The 24705-nt window shown below is 35.2% G+C and overlaps 1 protein-coding gene across 1 annotated transcript; it reads left to right on the forward strand.

Annotated features, from left to right (window-relative positions):
* The first annotated feature begins 9095 nt into the window (after positions 1-9095).
* On the forward strand, positions 9096-9713 carry KGD4 (alpha-ketoglutarate dehydrogenase subunit 4). Its single transcript, XM_019631565.1, has one exon. It carries the CDS (start codon positions 9104-9106, stop codon positions 9407-9409), a length of 306 nt encoding a protein of 101 aa, XP_019487110.1. The 5' UTR covers positions 9096-9103; the 3' UTR covers positions 9410-9713.
* Positions 9714-24705: the final 14992 nt, after the last annotated feature.

The following is a 24705-nucleotide window of genomic DNA, read 5'->3' on the forward strand; positions in this document are numbered from 1 at the left end:
CTAGGAAGGTGACATTAAAAACTTGAAAGAAGTGACTCTACCACCCCATGCAGATATCTGGAGAAATAACATTTCAGGCAAAGGGCAAAGTAAGTGCAAAGATTCAAGACTCTATGTGCTTGAGTAGCAGTTGAGGGAGCTATGGAAGCTGGATGGGAGTGAGTGAGGAGTATTAGGATTTAGATCAGAGAGGTAACTGTAGTTACAACTGGTAGGGCTCTATAGGACAAGGTAAGGAATTTAGCTTTTACTCTGAGTGGAAAGATACTGGGAGGTTTTGACAAAGGAGTGGCATGATACGTCTAGTGTTCCACCAGAAATGCTAAAGACCCTACCTCTGTGAAGGTTTCCAGGTTTCATGTACACTATTTGAAAATAGGACAGTAGAAAACCAATCAATTAAAATTATATAAAATACATATGATGTAGTATCATAGTATGAGGTCAGACAATTAAGTTCGTGAAGTTGTTGCAACGATGTTGCTAACCTTTTCTGATATCAGAGGGATTATTCATTATGAGTTTGTACCAACTGGACAAACAGTTAATCAGGTTTAGTATCTGAAAGTGTTGAAAATGCTGCATAAAAAAGTTAGATGACCTGAACTTTTTGCCAACAATTCATGGCTCTTGCATTACAACAATGTACCAGCTCACACAACACTTCTGTGAGAGAGTTTTTAGCCAGTAAACAAATAACTGTATTAGAACACCCTCCTTACTCACCTGATCTGGCCCCCAAAGTCTTATTTCTTTACCGAAAGATAAAGGAAATATCGAAAGAAAAACATTTTGATGACATTCATGATATCAAGGGTAACATGATGACAGCTCTGATGGCCATTCCAGAAAGAGTTCCAAAATTGCTTTGGAGGATGGACTAGGCACTGGCGTCAGTGCATAGCTTCCCAAGGGGAGTACTTTGAAGGTGACTGTAGTGATATTCAGCAATTAGGTATGTAGCACTTTTTCTAGGATGAGTTCGCAAACTTAATTGTCAGACCTGGTACATGCTACAAAATTCCAACCTCATTTTTACATCACTCCTGACTTATTTTATTGCAAAAAACAAAGTATAGAAATACAACCACAGAGCCAAAAAAAATAAAAAAACTACTGAGTTGCATTGAGAGGGAAGATGTGCAGCACTTTTTCACAAGTATCTTGTAAAAAAACTTTTCACAAATTAAAAACTTTCACTTATAAGAAATAAGTGCTGGGTATGTAATATACAACATGATGATTATAGCTAACACTGCTGTGTGACATGTTTGAAAGTTATTAAGAGAGTAAATTCTAAGAGTTGTCTTCAAAAGGAAAAAACATTTATTATTTTTTGTAGCTATATGAGATGATGGATGTTAACTAAACTTATTGTGGTAGTCATTTCACAACATATGTAAGTCAAATCATTATGCTATATACCTTAAACTTACACAGTTCTGTATGTCAATTATATCTCAATAAAACTGTGGGGGGTAGGAAAAGATGAAAGCTGAAGAGACAGCTCTGACAGCATCACAGACCATGGTAGTAGATTTTCTTGCCTTTCTTAAGGTTATTTTTTCGTTCAGCCATTTATTTGAGCCTGGGAATTGAGCCACTGTAGTTTCTTCCCTTTTTTTCTCTTTCTCTTTCTTTCTTTCTTTCTTTCTTTCTTTCTTTCTTTCTTTCTTTCTTTCTTTCTTTCTTTCTTTCTTTCTTTCTTTCTTTCTCTCTCTCTCTNTCTCTCTCTCTCTCTCTCTCTCTCTCTCTCTCTCTCTCTCTCTCTCTCTCTCTCTTTCTTCCTTCCTTCCTTCTCTCCTCTTTTTCCTCCTCTTCCTTCTTCTTTTTTGTCTTCATTTTTTTTTCTTTTTTTGCTTAAGCTATTCACTTTTATCCTATTACTTGGAACCTAAATAACTTGCCCAACTAATATATAAGGTTCTGCTTCTTCACATATATGAAATTATTCCTAGTGAGAGAATATCTGAGCAATATTTCTTAATTCAGTTCTTACCAATAAAACAGCCCCTTCTGAGGGAATATACTCTTACTTTACACCCAGCCTTTTATGAGGTTTGCAGTGGCTTATAAATGTGTCTTACAGGGAAAGCTCTATCAAAACAGAGGTGATGAACTAGGCAACTGAATTACTAAATGGGGGGAAATATATTATTTGATAGCACCAAGAGAAGCTGAAAGTGACTCACAGAGAGGTCAAATTATAGGTAAGCGGAATCAGCAAATAAAAAAGAAATCATGAAACACATATAAATAGAAAAGATGCACAAAGTAGAGACTGAGGCAGTTTGTTGGTAGTAACAAGTATAAGAGAAGTAAAAACAAGAGTAATGGAAATGCCACAATGGAGAGTCCATGGTATTGAGGGATTAGTATAACCTGGACACCAGAGGATTGAGCACTTTCAGTTCTTAAACTGTATTTCATCTCCACTTGTATAGATATACAATTATTTTTACAAACCTTTAAAATTGTTGTTTAATTCACGGCCATATATGACATTCATTATTGATTCCTTTAGGTAATCTGAGTGACTACTTCATTTGAATGAAATAAACTAAATTTTACATTTCCATACTTTCTTTATATTTCATACTATTGTTAATTTCTTATAAATATATATGGTTTAATAATATTTTCTAAGCAAATAACAAGACACCAGATAAGCAATACACACATGCACCAATTAAAGCATTATTTCTATCACAGTGAAAATTTAGTATGGTACATAAAGATTGAGTTGCTTTTTTAAAAATATAATTTTCCCTCTAAAGTCCATAAATATTGATTTCTGATTTTCCTTATGTTTCTATTTCTTAAGACATTATTTTAAATGTTGTATGCCTCATTAGACCATTGAGAATCTGAGTCCCTGCCCACCTTGGCAAAATATATGAGAGAGAATATACATCCATGGTGACTTCCTTATCATTTTTTATTTTTAGTACATATTTTAATTGAAATTCTGGTCGAATAAATATGATGTTACCAATGGGATAAAAAAATATACATGCATGAATTATAAGTATACATATAACATTATAAGAAAAACAAGTCTAAATGGACATTAAATTTATTGTTTAGACTAAAACTTAGGAAGGCAATTACTAATAAAGAAAAAACAGGCATTACTGATGAGATTGTTTACTTAACAACATATAGTAAATTTAATATACTAAAAAAAGCAAGATAAAATTTTCTTCCTGCTTTGATAGAATAACTACTAGTGGATTTACCCCACCCCCACCCCTCCTTCTAGAAACAATTAGAAAACTAGAAAAAAAATTGCTGTTTACAGACATTGACCAACATGCAGCATAAAACTGTGATGAATAGAGAAATATAACAATGTAAGTACTATAATATCTCAGACATAGGAAAAGAAAAGGTGAACCAAGGGTAAAACAAGTGGTCTCCCTAAATTTAGACTACAGGAATTGGAATTTATGGTTGTTTTAGATGGCTTGAATTTGTAGGGTAGAATACCAGAAAGGAAAGAAATTAACAGAGGAACAGCTCCAGAAATCTGCAGAGGAAATCTTTTGATATTTTTGCTCAATTAAAGCTGTACATCCATAGGATGAAACTCCATGAGGCAGGACAGAGAACAGTAACTGGAAAACTCTGGCCTGAATGATTCCCAGGATCACACAGGGTTGAGAGACATTCAATTATGACGAACTAGCTTAGAGAAAGCTCATTATGCCAATGAATACTCAGCAGAGATCCCAGAATGTTCACATAGTAGAAATAAATGAGCTCTAGAAAAAATGATACTCCAAGCCTACCCTAACAAAGCTTAAAAAGAAGACTCAAATAGACAATTTGATCTGTAACTTAACTGCTTGTTTAAATATAATTCAAACACTTTAAAGGCAAAAAATAAAGACAAAGCAAAATAATATTTATAGATATCCACTATGCAATCAAGGATTATTAGACATGCCAAGAAGCAGAACAACATGACCCATAATGAGAGGAAAATCAGTCTATAGAAAAAGAAACATAAATGACAGCGATGTTTGAATTAACAGAAAGTAACTTAAAACAGCTGTTATAAATATGTTCAAGGGTTTAAGGAAAATAATGAACTTAATGAGAAGAGAAAGAAAAATGAATAAAAAGGAACAAATAAAACTTCTAGCACTGAAATATACTCATATAATATGTGAAATAAAAAATTTACTGGGTGGTAAAAATAGCAGATTAAATATTTCAAAATAAAATATCAATGAATTTGAACACATAGCAATAGATATTAACTTAAATAAAGTACATAAAGAAAATAGAGCCTCAGTGACCTGTATGAAAATATCAAGAAGTCAAATACACATATGTAACTGGAGTACTTGGGGAGAAGACAAAACTATTTTTAAAAACTGTTGAAATTTTTTTCATTTTCAAAATATACTTCACACAAAGTGGAAAAGGTAGGCATCAATATATTGTGATAAGTTATACATGTACTTCATAGTGCGTAGAACAACCACAAAAAATCATACAAAGCCATATACTCAAAAGCCACTATGGGGGCCGGCCGAGTGGCGCGATGGTTAAGAACTGGCTTGGAACGCCAGAGGGCTCCGGTTCGGATCCCACATATGAGGGCCAGTGACACTGCCCTCCACAGCTAAGATGCTGAACAACAGCTCAACCTGGAGCTGGGCTGCCGTGAGTCGCTGGCGACGGTGTAGGCTGCAGCCCCTGTGGTAGTGGGTTGCCATGGGCTACCGTGTGTAGCCAGCAGCCAGCGTGAGTGGCCAGCAGCCGCAGTGAGCGGCCGTCCAGGAGCCGGCGACTGGTCTGCCTCACCCGGGAAGAGCGCAATGATGGTGCCAACTTGGGTCAGTGAAGCAAGGTCCTCCACAACTAGACTGAAGAACAAAAGGATAGCAACTTGTCTGTTCCTCTTCCCCCAATTCCCCAGCACTGTTCCCATCCCCCCAATTCCCCAATAAAAATCTTTAAAAAAAAAAAAGCCACTATGAATGAATATGTTTAAATGACCGCAGGAAAGTAAGAAAAGATAAACAGAAGAATGAGAAACAGAGAAAACAAACAGAAAACAAAAAATAAAATGGTAGAAATAAGCCCTCACATATCAATAATTAACATAAATGCAAATTGTCTAATATACCAATTATAAACAGGGATTGGCTGAGTAAATAAATTTAAAAAAATGTAATCCAACAATTTTCTATTTACAAGAAACACACTGCAATGATAGAGTTGGGGCATAAAAGTAAGTACATACTATGTATTTATATAAATAAAATTTATTATAAAAGGTACATATATAATTTGTGCTACTCTATTAAAAAGCATTCAATTTTGGCCAAAATAGGAGTAAAGCTCAGAGAATGTGCAAGAGAGGAAAGAAAAAGCAAAACCGCTTTGCAACACATTTTCTTAGAATAGAAAAGAAAAAAGAAAATAAAGAGGATGTAGTGTTTTGTGTTTTCTTTTTATTGTTGTCTGGCTACTAACCATCCCTAAACCCTTCTTATTCAGGGAAAGAGGGTCATGATGGGAATCAGAGCTCTAACTCCTATCATGAAAGTCAAAGGTGATATACAAGGGCTGACAAATAAGTTAGGAAATATGTTGCAACGACGTTGCAAAACTTTTTTTTTTTTTTTTAAGATTTTTATTGGTGAATTGGGGGGATGGGAACAGTGCTGGGGAATTGGGGAAGGGGGACAGACAAGTTGCTGTCGTTTTGGTCTTCAGTCTAGTTGTGGAGGATGTTGCTTCACTGGCCCAAGTTGGCACCATCATTGCGCTCTTCCCGGCGAGGCAGATCAGTCGCCGGCTTCTGGACGGCCGCTCACAGCGGCTGCTGGCCGCTCACGCTGGCTGCTGGCTACACACGGTAGCCCATGGCAACCCACTGCCATAGGGACTGCAGCCCACGCCGTCGCCAGCGACTCACAGCAGCCCAGCTCCAGGTTGAGCCGTTGTTCAGCATCTTAGCTGTAGAGGGCAGTGTCACTGGCCCTCATATGTGGGATCCGAACCGGGGCCCTCTGGCATCCCAAGCGAGTTCTTAACCATCGCGCCACTCGGCCGGCCCGCAAAACTTTTTTGATATCAGAGGGATGATTCATTATGAATTTGTACCAAATGGACAAACACTTAACCAAGTTTACCATTTGGAAGTGGTGAAAGAACTGTGTGAAAAAGTTAGACGAAAATGACCTGAAGTGTTCGCCAACAATTCATGGCTCTTGCACCACAGCAATGCACCAGCTCACACAGCACTGTCTGTGAGAGAGGTTTTAGCCAGTAAACAAATCACTGTATTGGAACACCCTCCCTACTCACCTGCTCTGGCCCGCAGTGACTTCTTTCTTTACCCAAAGATAAAGGAAATATTGAAAGGAAGACATTTTGATGACATTCAGGACATCAAGGGTAATATGACGACAGTTCTGATGTCCATTCAAGAAAAAGAGTTCCAAAATTGCTTTGAAGAGTGGACTAGGTGCTGGCATCAATGCATAGCTTCCTGAAGGGAGTACTTCGAATGTGACCATAGTGAGATTCAGCAACGAGGTATGTAGTACTTTTGTCTAGGATGATTTCGCGAACTTAATTGTCAAACCGTGTATGTTCAAATCTGAGTCTATCAGATACACACGACAAGAAATTTGAAGCCTGAAAGAGTAACAGAAAAATCCAGAGATACTTAGAAAATATTCAGATTGCAGAATTGAGATTCTAGACATGGTATCAGCAGTGATCAGAGGTGGCAGGCAGCTTCAGGGATGTTATTTTAAGCAAATGTCAATAAACTTCATTTTGCAGATTCTTAGCTTCCTTTGGTTTCTTCTTCTTTTTCAATCTTGGTTATCCACCTTCCTATTGATTTTGTGACTTACACACTTTTCTTCTAAGGAGTTCATTTTCTGTGTAAGTGAGCTACAGTAGGTTTCCACTTTTTGCAACTAACAAGCCACACTTGTAAAGTAGATTTGGGGTTGTAGAGTATGTGGGTTGTTTAACAATAGTCATGAGTATTTAGAGGACTCATGATTTTTTCCTGTATGTTATGTGTGATTCAGTGAAAGAGCAACTCTAAGCTTGCCTTTGCCATAAACTTGTTACATGTCCTTGAGTAACTCATTCAGCTCTCTGGTTCGCAGTGTTCATATATATAAAGTCAAGTGATGTCATGGAAACTGGCAGAGTAAGGAGTTCTAGAATCAGATTCTCTATGAAGCAACCATTAAGCTCGCCAAAAATGTCAGAATCAACTTTTTAAAAAAATTCTGGAATCTAATTAAAACTTATATCAACCAAGGAACTGCTAAGTAAAGAAAGAGGCTTCTAAATTTCAGTAAGAAAGCTAATGGCATTTTTGCTTACCTGCCTGCCATCTTTCATTCCCCAGCTCAGTGTAACTATGGGGACAGAAACCTGCTTTCCTGCTACAGCCTCCTGTTGTGAAGGAGGAAGGCGATGCAGACTCTGGTGTAAAAAAAAAATATGTGGTTCTGTGTTCTAACTGCTCTGGTGGGTCCTAAAGGACCATCAAATAGGCTTGCTTTTGCTTCATTCCCCTTAGAACTCTCTTAGCGATGTAGAAAATTTCTGGGTGGCACCTGTTGAAAATATTTAGATATGTACTATCTGAATATGCCTGGTATACGAGATGGGAGACAGAGAAAGCAACAGGCAGACCAAAAAGCCTAGGTTTTGAAGGGCTCCTTCATATATCAGGGAATCTGTAGTACAATGCTTTTGCTCAAGGCCAGGTATGTGCTCAGAAAATATCTGAGAAGAGCCTAAGCTTATACCTATGGCTGATCACTGGGTTCTATGTGGGGATGAGGTGAAGACTGCAGGAGAGTTGTAGGAAGCCTGTCTAAGCATTGGAATGTCCAGCACTCTGTGTGTGTGTGTGTGTGTGTGTGTGTGTGTGTGTGTGTGTATGGTTGTTGGAAAAGTTATGACGCATTTTTGCAATGAAAAACAGAAAAAATACATCATAACTTTTCTGACAACCCAATATATATATATGAAAGCATTTAAGAATTTTCTCTCATGTCCCTGACCACTGAAATAATAGAATAGAGACTTCAGTGACCACCATGATGGAAAACAGACTTTTCAAGAAAAATTAGTGAAAGTCACTAAACAAATGGATGATTGCAACCTTCAACAAGCAACAACAGCAGACTCTGGAAAAAGAGAGAATTTGATTTCCAGAGTTACCACATTATAATATTTAATATGTCTAGTTTTCAAATAAAAGTTATAAGGCATTCAAATAAAGCATGGCTCATTCACAGGAAAACAAAAAGAAATGAACAGATACTGTCCCTGAAGAAGTCCAGACATTGGATGTACTAGAAAAATATTTATATCAACATCTTAAATATACTGAAGAAGTTAAGGGAAACCAGGATAAAAGAACTAAAGGAACTGTGAACAATGTTTCACCAAATAGAGAATACCAATAAAGAGGTAACGATTACTTTTAAAAAATCAAATATAAATTCAGAAGCAGAAAAGTACAACAGCTGAAACAAAAAAAAATTAGTAAGCACTTCAAAAGAAAATCTAATCTGGCAAAAGATTGAATTACCAAATTTGAAGATAAGAAAATTGAAATTATCAAGTCTGAGGAGCAGAAAAAAAAGAAAGAAAAGAGAATGAAGAAAAATGAACAGAGCCTCAGAGATCTGTGAGACATTATAAATCATACCAATATAAATAACAGGAGAGAGAGAGAGAAGAGAGAAGAACAAATATTTGAAGACTAAAAACTTTTCAAATTTTATAAAATTAATAAATCTGCATATCCAAGAAGTTCAACTAACTCCAAGTAAAATAAAATCAAAGAAATCCACATTAAGACAGATTTTAGCAAATTGTCAAAAGCCAAAGACAGAGAACCTTGAAAGCATTAAGAGTGAACTTATTTTTCATGTACACATTGTCCTCTACAAAATTCACAGCCAATTTCTCATCAGAAAACATGAAGTCCAGAAAACAGTGAGATGACATATTTAAAGTGCTAAAAGAAAAGAAAAGAAAGAGAAGAAAATAAAAGACCTGTCAAACAAGAATTCAATATCTGGCCTTCTCGGGGGTCATGATGGGCAGCAAGATGGCGTCTGCTAGTAGGGTCATTCAGGTAGTCAAGCCACATACTCCATTAATCAGGTTCCCTGACAGAAGAGACAATCCTAAGCCCAATGTATCAGAAGTTTTGAGATCAGCAGAACTACCATCTCGCTCAATTTCACAGCATTCTAAGGGAAGTAAATCACCAGATTGGCTGATGCATCAGGGTCCACTAGACACAGCAGAAATAATAAAAACATTACCTCAGAAATACAGAAGGAAACTTGTGTCTCAAGAAGAAATGGAATTTATCCAACGTGGAGGTCCAGAATAATCACTGGCAATGTGGCTGCTGTTTGTAAAGACTATTCTTTACAATAAAGGACTTCCGAAATAAAAAATGAGAAATTGTACATTAAACAACTTTAATAAATATTCTGTAAAGAAAATATAGAAAATTTAGATAGACATTTGTATCTCCTAATTTATGTATGTTGGTCAGCTTCTCCACAAGCTTATCTAATTGTTTATATACTTTATACTTATTAAAGTACACATTTTTAAATGTTAGCCTATTAATTTACTCTTGATTATCAAGTATTACCATTTGTTGAACTATTAAAAGCACAGTATCTAGTAAACTAAAAAAAGAAAAAAAAAAGAATTCAATATCTGGAAAAACTATCCTTCAAAAATGAAAAAGAGGGCCGGGCGAGTGGCGCGATGGTTAAGAACTCGCTTGGGATGCCAGAGGGCCCCGGTTCGGATCCCACATATGAGGGCCAGTGACACTGCCCTCTACAGCTAAGATGCTGAACAACAGCTCAACCTGGAGCTGGGCTGCCATGAGTCGCCGGCAACGGCGTGGGCTGCAGTCCCTGTGGCAGTGCATTGCCATGGGCTACTGTGTGTGGCCAGCAGCCAGCGTGAGCGGCCAGCAGCCGCAGTGAGCGGCCGTCCAGAAGCCGGCGACTGATCTGCCTCGCCAGAGAAGAGCGCAATGATGGTGCCAACTTGGGCCAGTGAAGCAACGTCCTCCACAACTAGATTGAAGAACAAAACGACAGCGACTTGTCTGTTCCCCTTTCCCCAATTCCCCAGCACTGTTCCCATCCCCCCAATTCCCCAATAAAAAAATCTTAAAAAAAAATGAAAAATAAATTAAAATGTTAAAAGGTAAACTAATTGAGGAAATTCACAGCTAATAAATCTTCCCTACAAAAATGCTAATGAGTGATTAATATTCCATTGTATGTAAATACCACGTTTTCTTTATTCATTCGTCCATTCAATAGAAACTTAGCTTGTTTTCATATCATGGCTGTTCTGAATAATGCTGCAATGAGCATGGGAATGCAAATATCTCTTTGAGGGAGTGATTTCACTTCCTTCAGATATACATCCAGAAGTGGAATTGTTGGAATCATATGGTAGTTCTACTTTGAATTTTTGAGGAACCTCTATACTGTTGGACATAGTGGTTGTACCAATTTACATTCCCAAGAATAGTACACAAGGGTTCCCTTTTCTCCACAGCCTAGCCAACACTTCTCACTTTTCTTTTTTATAACAACCATTCAGAGGCATGTGAGGTGATATCTCATTGTGGTTTTGATTTGCATTTCCCTTATGATTACTGAGCTTTTCAATGTACTTGTAGGCCATTTCAATGTCTTCTTTAGAAAAAGGTCTGTTCAAGTCCTCTTCCCATTTTTAAATCAGAGTGTTTTTTGGCTATTTGAGTTGTATGTCTTTCTTGTATATTTTGGATGTTAACCCCTTAACAGATAGATAGTATGCAAATATTTTTTCCCCATTCCATAGGTTGCTTTTCATTTTGTTGTCTGTTTCTTTTGCTGTGCAGAAACTTTTTACTTTGATATAGTCTCACTTGTATAGTTTTGCTTTTTTTGCTTGCACTTTTAGTGTCATAGCCAAAATATCATTGCCAAGACCAATGTCAAGGAGCTTATCCTCTCTTTTTTCTTCTAGTTGTTTTATAGTTTGGGGTTTTAAATATATATCTTTAGCCCATTTTAAGTTAATTGTTGTGAGTAGTGTAAGATATGAGTCTAACTTCATTCTCTTGCATATGAATATCCAGTTTTGACAGCATGATTTATTGAAGAGACTATCTTTCACCTTTTAGTATTCTTGGTTCCTTTATTAAGTATTAATTGACCATGTATATGTGGGTTTTTTCTGGGCTCTCAATTCTTTCTTTCGGTTTAAGTGTCTGTTTTTATAAGTGTATCACACTGCTTGATTACAACAGTTTGTAATAAGGTTAGAAATCAGGAATTGTGATGTCTCCAGCTTTGTTCTTTCTCAGAATTAAATTGGTTATTTGGGGTCTTTTGTGGTTTCATACTAATTTTAAGTTTTTTTTAAACTTCTTTTATTTCTGTGAAAAATTACTTTGGAATTTTGATAGAGATTGCATTGAATCTATAGAAGCCTTTGGTAGTATGGACATTTTAACAATATTCATTCTTCTGATCCATGATCACAAGATATCTTTCAATTTATTTGTGTCTTCTTCAATTTCTTTCATCAGAGTCTTGTAATTTTCTGTGAAAGATCATTTACCTTCTCAATTAAATTTATTTTTCAGTATTTCATTAGTTTTGATTTTGTTGTAAATGGGATATTGTTCAGCCATAAGAAAGTTAGTTATTCTGCCATTTACAACAACATTGATAGAATTTGAGTGTATTATGCTAAGTAAAATAAGTCAGACAGAGAAAGACAAATATTGTCTTATTTATATGTGGCATCTAAAAAAAATGAAGTCTTAGAAATAGAGAGTAGAATGATAATTGCCAGAAATGGAGGGTTAGGGAAAATAGGAGAATATTGGTCAAAGTGTGCAAACTTCTAGTTACAAGATGAATAAGTTCAGGGGATCTAATGTATAGAATAAAGAATACAATTAATAATGCTGTATTATATAACAATGCAGACAGTGGTTTGAAAAGTAGATCTTAAATGTTCACAACCAAAAAAATGGTAATTGAGGCGATGGTGTTAACTAACCTTGTTATGATCGTCATCTTGCAATATATACATGTATCAAATCATCATGTTGTATGCCTTAAACTTACATGTGTTATATGTCAATAATGTCTACATAAATTTAGAAAAATGCTAATAGGGTTCATTCAGGTTCAAAAGTAAGGGCAGTAGGCTATAAAGCACTGCCATATGAAGAAATAAAGAATATGAATGATTGTTACTACATAGGTAAATACAAAACTAGTATCATTTTACTTTTTGTTTGCAATTTCTTTTTTGTTTCCTATGTGATTTAAAAACACAAGAATATAAAACTATTATAAATCCAGGTTAGTGTGCACAGAATGTATAAAAGATGTATTTGTGACAGTACCAACATCAAGGGGGTGTATTAGTCTGCTTGAGATTCTATAAGGAAAAAAACATAGACTGGGTAGCTTAAACAACCAAGATTTATTTCCCACAGTTATAGAGGCTGGAAGTCCAAGATTAAGGTCAAGCAAGTTTCAGCTTATGGTGAGGGCTCACACTGTCTTGTCTTCAGATGGCCACTTTCTCACTGCAGTCCTACCATGACTTTTCCCCTGAGCACAATCAGAGAGAAAGAAAGAAAGAATGAAAGAAATTATATATATATATATATATATATATATATATATATATATATAGAGAGAGAGAGAGAGAGAGAGAGAGAGAGAGATGAGAGAGAGAGAGAGAGAGAGATAGATCATCCTCATATTTTTATAAGGTTATCAAGCTTATAAGACCCCACCCATATGACTTAATTTAACCTTTATTACCTCCCAAAACCCTATTTCCATATATAGTCACATTGAGGGGTTAAGGTTTCAACATATAAAGTTAGGGGTAACACAATTCAGTATGTAGTAGAGAGATACCTAGGTCTATAAAGCCAGAGTTTTTATTTGTTAAATTGGTATCACTTCAAATTAGATTTTCATGAATTTAGGGTGTTACTTATAATCCCCAGAGTAAAACAGACTCTCAAAATATATAAAGCAAACATCGACAGAGTCAAGGAAAGAAACAGAGAGTTCTACAATAATAGAGACTTCAATACCATACTTTAAATAATGGACAGATCGATAAAGAAATAGAGGCTTTGAACAATGCTGTACACCATCTATATCTCATAGACATCTATAAAACATTCCATAAAATGAGAGTAGAATACACATTCATCTCAAGTGTACATGAAACATTGTCCAGATAGACTATAAGTTAGAATAAAAAACAAATCTTAATAAATTTTCTAAGATTTCAATAATACAAAGTTTTTTTTCTTTGACCACAATTAAATGAAGCTAGAAATAAATAAAAGAAGGAAAACTGGAGCATTCAAATATGAAGAATGAGAAACATGTTCTTAAATAACCACAGGGTCAAAGAAATAATCACAAGGCGAATTAGAAAATCATTTGAGATAAAGGAAAACAAAAACACAGTAGTCCAACACATAAAGAGCTTGTCACTTCAAAAATTGCCACTCCAGTCCTCATGACAAGAAAAAAGGTGAAAAACTGAAAATCAACAGCTCTTCTTAGATTAATATAAGATTTGAAGTCACAGGGCAAACTATTGTCACTCAAAATGGAATTAATGCAAATACAGAGAATCACAGCTTCTCAGGATCAGAATCCACAGCTGAAGACTTTTAGGAACATTTAAAAGTATCCTTCAAAAGTGCAGGAGAAATAAAGATTTTCTTAGACAAGTAAAAATTGAGGGAATTGTCACTAGTAGACATCGTTTGCAAGAGAGTTTAAATTTCTGTAGAGGAAAGAAAAATAATATAGGTTAGGAACTCTGACCTACATACAGAAAGAAAGAGCGTTAGAAAAGAAATAAAATATTTCATTTTACTTACTCTTAATTGACCTAACAGTTAACAGCTTCTTAAAAAAATAGCAAAAATATACTGGGTGATTATATGTTATGGAAAAGTGAAATGAATGAAAACAATGTAATAAGGGATGAGAGGGAAGAATTGAGAATAATTTGTTATAAGTTACCTGAACTACACACAAAGCAGTATAGTGTTATGTGAAAGTGGATTTTGATTAGTCATATATTAAAAATTTCAGGGCCACCACTAAAAATTACTTTAAAGCAGTATAATTTATATGCTAAGCAAAAGAGAGAGATAAGAGAATCACATAAAACAATCTGTTAATTCAGAGAAGACAGAAAAATAATGGAATACAAAAAAGAAACTAGAACAAGGTCAATGAGTGGAAAAACATTAATATTGTGGCTATTAATTCAATTATATCAATAATCATTTTAATGTGAATGGTCTAAATACAACAATTAAAAGAAGGATACTGTCAGAGTGGAACTCTTATAAAAAGGAACTTAACCATATGTTGTCTAGAAGAAACTCCCATTCAATATAAAAACAGAGAGATTAAAAATTAAAGAATGGAGAAAGATATATCATGCTAGCAACACTAATCAAAAGAAAGCTGCAATAACTACATTAATTTTAGACAAGGCAGATTTCAAAGCAAGGGATTTTACTGGGGATTAATAGGGGCCCTCATATCAATGAAAGAATTTTATTCTCCAAGAAAACATAACAATCTTTTATGTGTATGTGCTTAACAGAGACTATAAAATATGTGAGGCAAGAACTGACAGAGCTGCAAGGAGAAATAAAAAAAATCCTCTATTATAGCTGGAGATTTCAACATGTCCTACTATCATTAATTGACAGATCCAGCAGGCAGATAATCGGTAAGGATATAGTTAAACTGAACTGTACCATAAATCAATCAGACCTAATTGACATTTATAGAATACTTCATTCAATAACAGCAGAATAAATATTTTTCTCAAACTTACACGGAACACTTACCAAGATACACAACAGTCTGTGCCATAAAATACACCTTAACAAATTTAAAAGAATAGAAAGCCAGGGAGGGGGAGAGGTAGAAAAGGGTAAAGGAGGTTAAATATACGGTAACAGAAGGAGATTTGACTTTGAGTAGTGAACACACAATGCAATATAGAGATGATGTATTATAAAATTGTACACTTGAAACCAATATAAATTTATTAACCAATGTCACCCCAATAAATTTAATATTTAAGAAAAGCATACAAAGTTTGCCCTCTGACCACATAGGAACTAAAGCAGTAATCCATAATAAAAGATAGATGGGAAACTCCAAAATATTTGAAGATGAAACAACACACTGATAAATAACATATGGGTCAAAAAAGGGTCTGAAGAGGAATTTTTAAAATATTTTGAAATAAATAAATATGAAAATGTAACTAATCAAACATTTGGGGATGAAGCAAAACAGTGCTTTTGTAGATGACTCGATACTATACACAGAGAACCCCAAGGATTCAACCAAAAAAATACTAGAACTGATAATTGAATTTACAAAAGTAGCCAGATATAAAATTAATATTCAGAAATCAGTTGCATTTTATACACCAGTAATATAGTTTATACACAAACCATCAGAAAGGGAAGTTAAGAAAATAATCCCATTACAAATGCATAAAAAAAACCCCACCTAGGCATAAATTTAATCAAAGCAGTAAAAGTACTCAGAAAATTATCACATTGAAGAGAGAAATTAAAGTAGATACAAATAAATGGAAGCTTATACCATGTTCATGGATAGGAATAATTAATACAGTTAAAATGTCCACACTATCCAATGCAATATATAGATTGAATGCAATTCCAATCAAAATACCAATTGCAAATATTCACAGAACTAGAATAGCTCTAAAATTTATATAAAACCATAGAAGACCTGAATAGCCATGGCAATCCTGAGAAAGAAGAACAAAGCTGAATATATCACGCTACCTGATATCAATTTATACTACAAGGCCATAGTAATCAAAACAGCATGATATTTGCATAAATGACACAGAGATCAATGGAATACAATAGAGAGTCCAGAAATAAATCCACGCCTATATGGTCATTTAATCTATGACAAAGGAAACAAGAACATACATTGGGGCTAAAGACAGTCTATTCAATAAATGGTGCTGGGAAAACTAGACAGACAGATGCAAAAAAAAAAAAGAAACTGGACTACCTTCTTACTCGATATACAAGAATAACTCAAAATAGATTAAAAACTTCAATGTATGACCCTAAACCACAAAACCCCTAGAAGAAAATATAGGAAGTAAACTCAGACATTGCCCTTAGTAACATTTTTACTGATATATCTTCTTGGGCAAGAGATGCAAAAGAAAAAAATAAATAAATAGGACTACATCAAACTAAAATGTTCTTGCACAACATAGGAAACCAACAAAAAATGAAAGATATCCTACTGAATGGGAGAAGGTACTTGCTAATGATACATCTGATAAGGGCTCAATGTCCAAAGTTTTTAAAAACTCATACAATTCAATAACAAAAAAATAAAAAGTCTAATCAACAAATGGGTAGAGGACCTGAATAGACATTTCTCCAAAGAGGACATACAGATCGCCAATAGACATATAAAAAGATGCTCAACATCACTAATCACCAGAGAAAGGCAAATAAAAACCACAATGAGATTATCACTTCATGCCAGTCAGAGTGACCTTCATCAAGTAAGAAACAAACAAGTGTTGACAAGGATGTGGAGAAAAAGGAACCCTTGTGTCCTGTTAGTGGGATTGCAAATTGGTGAAGCCGTTACAGAAAACAGTATGGAGGTTCTTCAAAAACTGAAAAATAGAACTATGTTATGATCCAGCAATTCCACTCTTGAGTATTTATCCAAAGAAATCCAAAACAATAATTCTAAAGGATATATACACCCCTATGTTTTCTACAGCTCTATTCACAATAGCCAAGATATGAAACAACTGAAATGTCCATCAATAGACTACTGGATAAAGAAAATGTGGTACATATATACAGTAGAGTGTTACTCTGCTATGAACACTAATGAAATCTTCATTTGCAACAACATGGATGGGCTTAGAGTGTATTATGCTAAACGAAATAAGTCAGATGGAGAAAAACAAATACCATATGATCTCACTGTATGTGGAATCTAAAGAATATAGCGGGCCAGCCAAGTGGCTCAGTTCGTTAAGAGATTGCTTAAGAGCATGAGCTCGGGTAGCTGGATTGATTCCCACATGGGCCAGTGAGCTTCACCCGAGCTGCTCCTGGGCTGAGCTGCCGCTGAACTGCCAACACGTGGCAGGATGGCTCAGCTGGTGAGAGCACGTACTCCTAATCACAACATTGCCTGTTTGATGGTGGGCTATGTCCACCTGTGGCTGGTACTGAACTCGGCACCTTGAGCTGAGTTGCCGTCCAGATGGCTCAGTGGATAGAGCATGTGCTCTTAACAGCAAGGTTGCCGGTTCGACTCTTGCATAAAAAAACAAAACAAAAAAAACACAACAATATAAATGAACCAACAAAAATGGAAATAGACTTATAGATACAGAGAACTGGTGATTGCTAGAAGGGAGGGGTGTTGGGGAATGGGTGAGAAAGTTGAAGGGATTAGGATGTACAAATTTGTAGTTACAAAATAGTTACAGGGATGCAAAATACAGTATGGGGAATATAGTCAAGAATATTTTTAAAACTATGTATTGTATTAGATGGTCACTCAACTTAACAGAAGAATCACTTCATAAATCATACAAATGCCTACCCACTCTGTAGTACACCTGAAACTAATATAAAATAATATTGATTGTCAACTATAACTTAAAAATTCATAGTCATGGGATGTAAAGTACAGCATAGGAATATAGTTAATGGTATTGTAATAGCTATGTAGAGTGTCAGATGCGTAGTAGGCTTCTTGGGGTTATCACTTTGTGAGGTTTGTAAATATCTAATTACTATGTTGTTTTGTACACCTGAAACTAATAATAAAAAAATAGCCTAAAAAAAGAAATAATTGATATATTGGCATTGTTTAAAATTAAAAACTTTTTCTTTGTGAAATATTGTCTTTTAAAAAAGCTAAAAAAGGAAGTCACATACTGTGATAAAATAATTCCCAAACACATATCATAAAAAATTTATTTCCAGAACATACTAAAACACTTAAAACTCAAAAACTAAAATGAAATCAAACAATTCAATTAAAAAGTAAGCAAAATATCTGAATAGACACCTCACTAATAGAGATGACAAATATGCATATGAAAAGATGATCAGCATCATATGTCATTAGGGATTTGCCAATTAAAACAATCAAACGCTGCGACATACCTATTAGAATTGTGAAAACCCAAAACACTGACATTACTAAACACTGGTGAGGATGTCAAGTTATAAGATGTCTCATTCATTGCTGATGCGAATCAAAACTGCTCCTTACATGTAGGAAGACAGTTTGGCAGTTTCTTATAAATTCAAAAATAGTATTACCATACAATCCAGTAATTGTGCATCTTAAATATTTACCCAAATGAGTTGAAAACTTACATCCACACAAATACATGATAATGAAGATTTATACCATATTTATTCATAATTGCTAAAATTTGGAAACAACCAAGAGGTCACTGAACAATTAAATGGATAAACATCTTTGCTACATCCATAAAATAAAAATTTAGGGCCATAAAACTACTACATATGATACCGTACTGAGAGGTACATAAAATCATGCAATTGTCAAAACCCATAGAAGAGTGAATCCTAATGTAAATTATGGACTTTTGTTAATAATAATGTATTAATATTGTTTTTTTTTTAATTTTAACACATTCACCACACTCATAGACGACAATAATAATAGGGGTAACTATATGAGAAGGAGAGGGAGTATATGGAAGCACATACTTTCTGCTCAATTTCTCTATAAACATAAAACTGATCTAAAAAGTAAATTTAATCATTTTTAAAAGCACATACAACATATTTATGATATGCAGTGAAAGCAGTGTTCAGAGGGAAATTTTACAGATGTAAATGCTTATATTAAAAAAGAAGAAAGATCACAAATCAATTATGTATCTGTATACTTTGGGAACAAGAAAGAAGAGATCAAACTAAACCCAAAGCTTGCAGAAGCAAGAAATTAATAAAAATCAGAGTGGAGATACATAAAGTAAAGGGTAGAAAAACAATAAAAAGAATCAACAAAACCAAAAGTTGGTACTTTGAAAAGATCAACAAAACTGATCATCCTTTAACTATACTGAATAAAAAATATAGAGAAGACACATATAACAAATCAGAAATAAAAGTGTGAGTGTTATTATTGAGCTTCACATAAATACAAGAGTTGATAAGAGAATACTATGAACAATTGTATAACAATGTATTAGATAAACTACTATCGATAAACTGGAAACATTTCTAGAAATGTAAAAATTACCAAAACTGGCACAAGAAAAAATTGAAAATCTGAACAGACCTATACCAAGAGATTGCATCAATAATTTTTTTTGAATTCCAAAAAAGAAAACTCCGGGATCAGATGACCTTACTGGTAAATTTTACCAAACATTTAGAAAGTAATTAACAATAGTACTTGAAAAATTTTTCCAAAAAATTGATAAGGGAACAATTTCTAACTTATTGTATGAGGTCAGCATTATCCTGATAACAAAGCCAGACAAAGACACCACAAGGAAAAAATTACAGACCAATACTTTTTATAATTACATATGCACTAATCATCAACATAGTATTTGCATACCAAATTCACCGTCATATTAAAAATATGTACACTATGAACAGGTGGATTTTATCCAGGGAATGCAAGGGTAATTCAACATATGAAAAGCAATTGATATAATACATCACTTTAATAAAATGGAAGGAAAACTCATATAATCATCTAAAATGATGAATAAAAAGTATTTGACAACATTTAATTCCTATTGAAAGATTAAAATAGAAGAAAATTTCTTCACTATGATAAACGGCATTTGTGAAAAACACACAGCTGACATCATACTTTATGATGAAATGCTAAAAACATTCCGCACAAGATCAGGAGCAAGACAAGAAATGCTGATTTGGCCACTTATTTCAACATTGTATAGAAAAGTCTAACTAGAGAAATTTTCTTAGGCAAGAAAAATAAATAAATCACATCCAAATTAGAAAGGTAAAATTATAACTATCATATTTGTGGGTGACATAATCCTATGTATAGAAAATCATGAAGAATCCATTAAAAACTACTAGAACTAATAAATGAATGTAGCACATTTGTAGAATTACATGATCAACTCACAAAAGTCAGTTGTTTCTATGCCAATTCTAAATAACATGAAGGGGAATTTAAAATTCCATTTGCAACAAAACCAAAAAAAAGAAATCCCCAGGAATAAATATAAACAAGGAGGTGAAAGACTTATATACAGAGAAAAACACATGGCTGAAAGAAATTTAAAAAGTCCTAAGTAGATATAAATACCTCCTGTGTTCATTTGTTGGAAGACTTGATATTGTTAAAATGGCAATACTACAAAATGGGATCTACAGATTAATTATGTTCTCAATCAAAATCCAAAAACCATTTTGCAGATATGGAAAAGTCTATCTTGAAATTTATGTGGTATTGCAAATGATTGTGAATAGCCAAAACAATATTTAAAAAGAACAAATTTAGATAACTCTCACTTTCCAATTTCAAAACAAAGCTTCAGTAATCAAAATAGTGTGGTACTCTCATAAGAACAAACATGTGAATAAATGGAATAGAATTGAGAGTTCAAAAATAAATCCAAACATCTATGGTAAATTGATTTTCAAAAAGAGTACAAAGATCATTCAAGGGGAAAGAATAGACCCTTCAACAAAAGTTGCTGGAACAGCTGGATATCTATCTATATGCCAAAGAACAAAGTTGGTGTTTTGTCATATGTCATATACAAATATTAACTCAAAATGAATTAAAGATAGAAATGTAAGAGCTGAAATCATAAAACTCTTAGAAGAGTTTTAAGGGAAATTTTTTATAACTATGGATTTGGCAATAGTTTCTTAGGTATAATACTAAAAGAACAAGCAAAAAATTAAAAAAAAATAGATAAATTGAACGTCATTAAAATTAAAAATGTTTCTGCATCAAAGTATGCTTTCAAGGAAGTGGAAAGACAACCCACAAAAGTGGAGAAAATGTTTGCAAGTTATATATCTGTTATTCTGATATTCAGACTATGTAAAGAACTTACAACTCAATAGCAAAAAGACAAACAACCAAATTAAAAAATAGGAAAAGAAGCTCCTAGAAATTTATTCAAGTGAATTATGAAATTATGCCAAAACAAGACTCTAACCATGAATATTTAGGCTAGTTTTATTCATAGTTGCCCAAATTAGAAGCAACCAAAGTTTCTTTCAATGTATGAATAAATAAACAAACTCTGACAAGCCATACCATGAAAATACATGAATGACATTAAATGTACATTACATTTACATACAGTATAAAAAGGCTTCATATTGTATGATTCCAACTATTTGACATTATGGTATGGCAAAACTATAGAGACAGCAGAAAGATCAGTGAATGCCAAGGTTTTAGGATGAAAGGGAAACATGAATTGATGAAGCACAAGAGATTTTTAGAACAGGGAAACAATCCTGTATACTTTAATGGTGGATACATGACATTATGAATTTAGCAAAACCCATAGAACAATACAACACAGAGAATAAACCATAATGTAATTTATGGACTTTAGTTAATAAAAATGTACTAATATTGGTTCATCAGTTTTAACAAATGTACCACACCAATGCAAGATGTCAATAATAAAAGAAACTGTGTGTGTGGGCGAGTATATCAGAATTTTCTATTTTCTGTTCAATTTTTCTATAAAACTAAGTGTTCTAAGAAACAGACTGTCAATTTTTAAAAATAGGAAAAAGACTTGACATTTCTCTGAAGAAGAAATACAAATGACCAACAAGTACATGAAAAGATGTTCATCATGAATCATGAAGCAAATGAAAATCAAAATCACAATGAGAGACCATTTAACACTCACTAGGATGGTTATAAAGGACAAAAGAAAACGACAAATGTTAGTGAAGTGGAGAAATTGCAACCATCACACATCCCTGGCAAGAATATAAAATGGGAGAGTTACAAGATGGCAGGGTAGATAAACAATGTGTGTGTTTGTGTGAACATAACTAAAATTACAGTTATAGAAAAATCAACCTGGAGAACCATCTGACGTCTGGCTGAACAGTAGTTTTATAAATAAGAATATAAAGAAGCCAAGTTGAGACTGGTAGGAGGGGCAGACATTGAATGGCAGTTGAGAAATGGGAAGGATAACTCAGCCATGGAGGTTCCCCCCACAGGAATGAGAGACCCCAGCCCCACACTTATCTCCCCAACCTGGAGTACTGTTCTTGGAAGAGGAATCCCCACAATGTCTTTCATCTGACTGTGAAAGACATTGAGGATTCCAACAATCCAGGTAGAATGAGAGGCTGTGGGAAACCCAGGTATCCTCTTAAACTGCCTGTGCACAGACTCACTTGTTCACAGGCACTCACCTTGGGATTCAGTGGGGAGACTGTGACTCAGGGTGAATCAGAGGCATGTGGGGGGCAGACTGCTGTGTGCAGCTGAAAGGCAAAGGCTGGAGGACAGCATTTTCCCTGTGTGGGGTCCTACTCCCACACAGCTGGCAGGTGGACACAAACTTTCCTGTGTTGAGCTCACCCCCTGCAGCCAAATCTGAATCGATTAACCTGGTGAGCTCCACTGCTCTACCCCACTGACTCACTGAGACCCTGCCCCACCCAACTTCCCCAATACCAGAGACACTTTCAGCCAGCAGCCAGCCCCACCCACATTGCACTCTTTCTTTTAAAACTATCAGAGTTCGTGGACCCCACACAGGTGAGAATGAGCCTCGGTGTGCTCTGAGACTTTTCTGAGTAGCTTTAGTCTCAGCATTGGCACAAAACCAGAATCTACATTAACCTGGGGACCACAACTCTTCTCACTGGGGTGATTACGTGAGACCCTGCCTCACATAACTCATGTACTACATGAAGCTTTATCAGGGGCTGAAGATTAAGGGAGCTGGCAGGTGGCAGCAGGCCTCTGGGTGTCTTGGCTTTTTGCGAATCTACCCCAGGCTCAGTATTGCTGGTAGTCATGCTGGGCTCACAGTGTGGCCTCTCCCATGTGCCTTCAGGGTTAGCACAGGCAGTGATCAACCGTGGGTCATTCTGTAGCTCCTACGAGGTAGTCCCTGGCTGGACACAGGGAGTGGGTGACCTGGACCTCTACTGGAGCCACTCCCAAGAAGCCCACACTTGGAGGTTGGCTTCAGACCGCAGCATGGCACCACCCAATTAGCCCGACAAGCAGCACACCCAAAGGGTGGTCTCAACAACAGGCCTCTGGGACAAATCCCAGTCAGTGGAGTAAGTCCCCACAGACCAACCTGTAAGATGTGGATGTGGCCAAATCTCACAGCCAATCAGATTGAGGGTTAATCCCACCCACTGACATGCCAATAACAATCAAGACTCAACTATAGGTCACACAACCCACACAAGGGACACTCCTGGAGCACCTGGTACAGGTGACCAGGGAGACTGTGTCATTGGGCCCCAAAAGGATACCTACTACCTCAAACCAGTGATTTGGAACACAAGGTAGCAGAAAACGCCAGAACAGCAAAAAGAAAAAAGAATCCAAAAAAAATGAGGATGGTTTAAGAGAGCTGTGGGACAACAACAAGTATAACAACATTTGCATCATAGAAGTAACAGAATGAGAAGAGAGAAAGCAAGGGATTGAGAATCTATTTGAAGAAATATTGTAATAACTGAAAAATTTTATAATCTCGCAAGGGAAATACACATACAAGCCCAGGAAGTACAGTCTTAAACATGATGAACCCAAAGAGTCCCACACCAAGACACATCATAATTAAAATGCCAAAGCTTAAAGGCAAAGAGAAACTCTTAAAAAGCTTCAAGAGAAAAACAGTTACCTACAAGGGAGCTCCCATTAGACTTTCAGCTGATTTCTCAACAGAAACTTTGGAGGCCAGAAGGGATTGGCACAAAATATTCAAAGTGATGAAAAGCAAGGACCTACAACCAAGATTACTCTACCCAGCAAAGCTATCATTTAGAATCAAAGGACAGATAAAGAGCTTCCCAGACAAGAAAAAGCTAAAGGAGTTCATCACCACCAAACCAGTACTAGGAATGTTAGAGGGACTTCTCTAAGATGGAAAAAATAAACCAAAATTATAAATACTAAGATGGCAATAGCTACATGTCTATGAATAATTATTTTCAATGTAAATTGATTCAATGCCCCACTGAGAAGACATAGGAAGGCTGAGTGGATAAGAAAACAAGACCCTTACATATGCTGCCTGCATGAGAATCACTTCAGATTGAACGACACACAGAGTGAAAGTAAAGAGATGGAAAAAGTTATTTCATGAAAATGGAAAAAAAAAACACAAAAAAGCTGGGGTACAATAATTATACTAGATAAAATAGACTTTCAAACAAAGGCTAGGGCCAGCTGAGTGGTGCGATGGTTAAGAGCTGGCTTGGGACGCCAGAGGGCCCCGGTTCAGATCCCACATATGAGGGCCAGTGAAACTGCCCTCCACAGCTAAGATGCTGAA

Source organism: Hipposideros armiger, unplaced genomic scaffold (assembly GCF_001890085.2).
Source record: "Hipposideros armiger isolate ML-2016 unplaced genomic scaffold, ASM189008v1 scaffold_1013, whole genome shotgun sequence".
Taxonomy (NCBI): domain Eukaryota; kingdom Metazoa; phylum Chordata; class Mammalia; order Chiroptera; family Hipposideridae; genus Hipposideros; species Hipposideros armiger.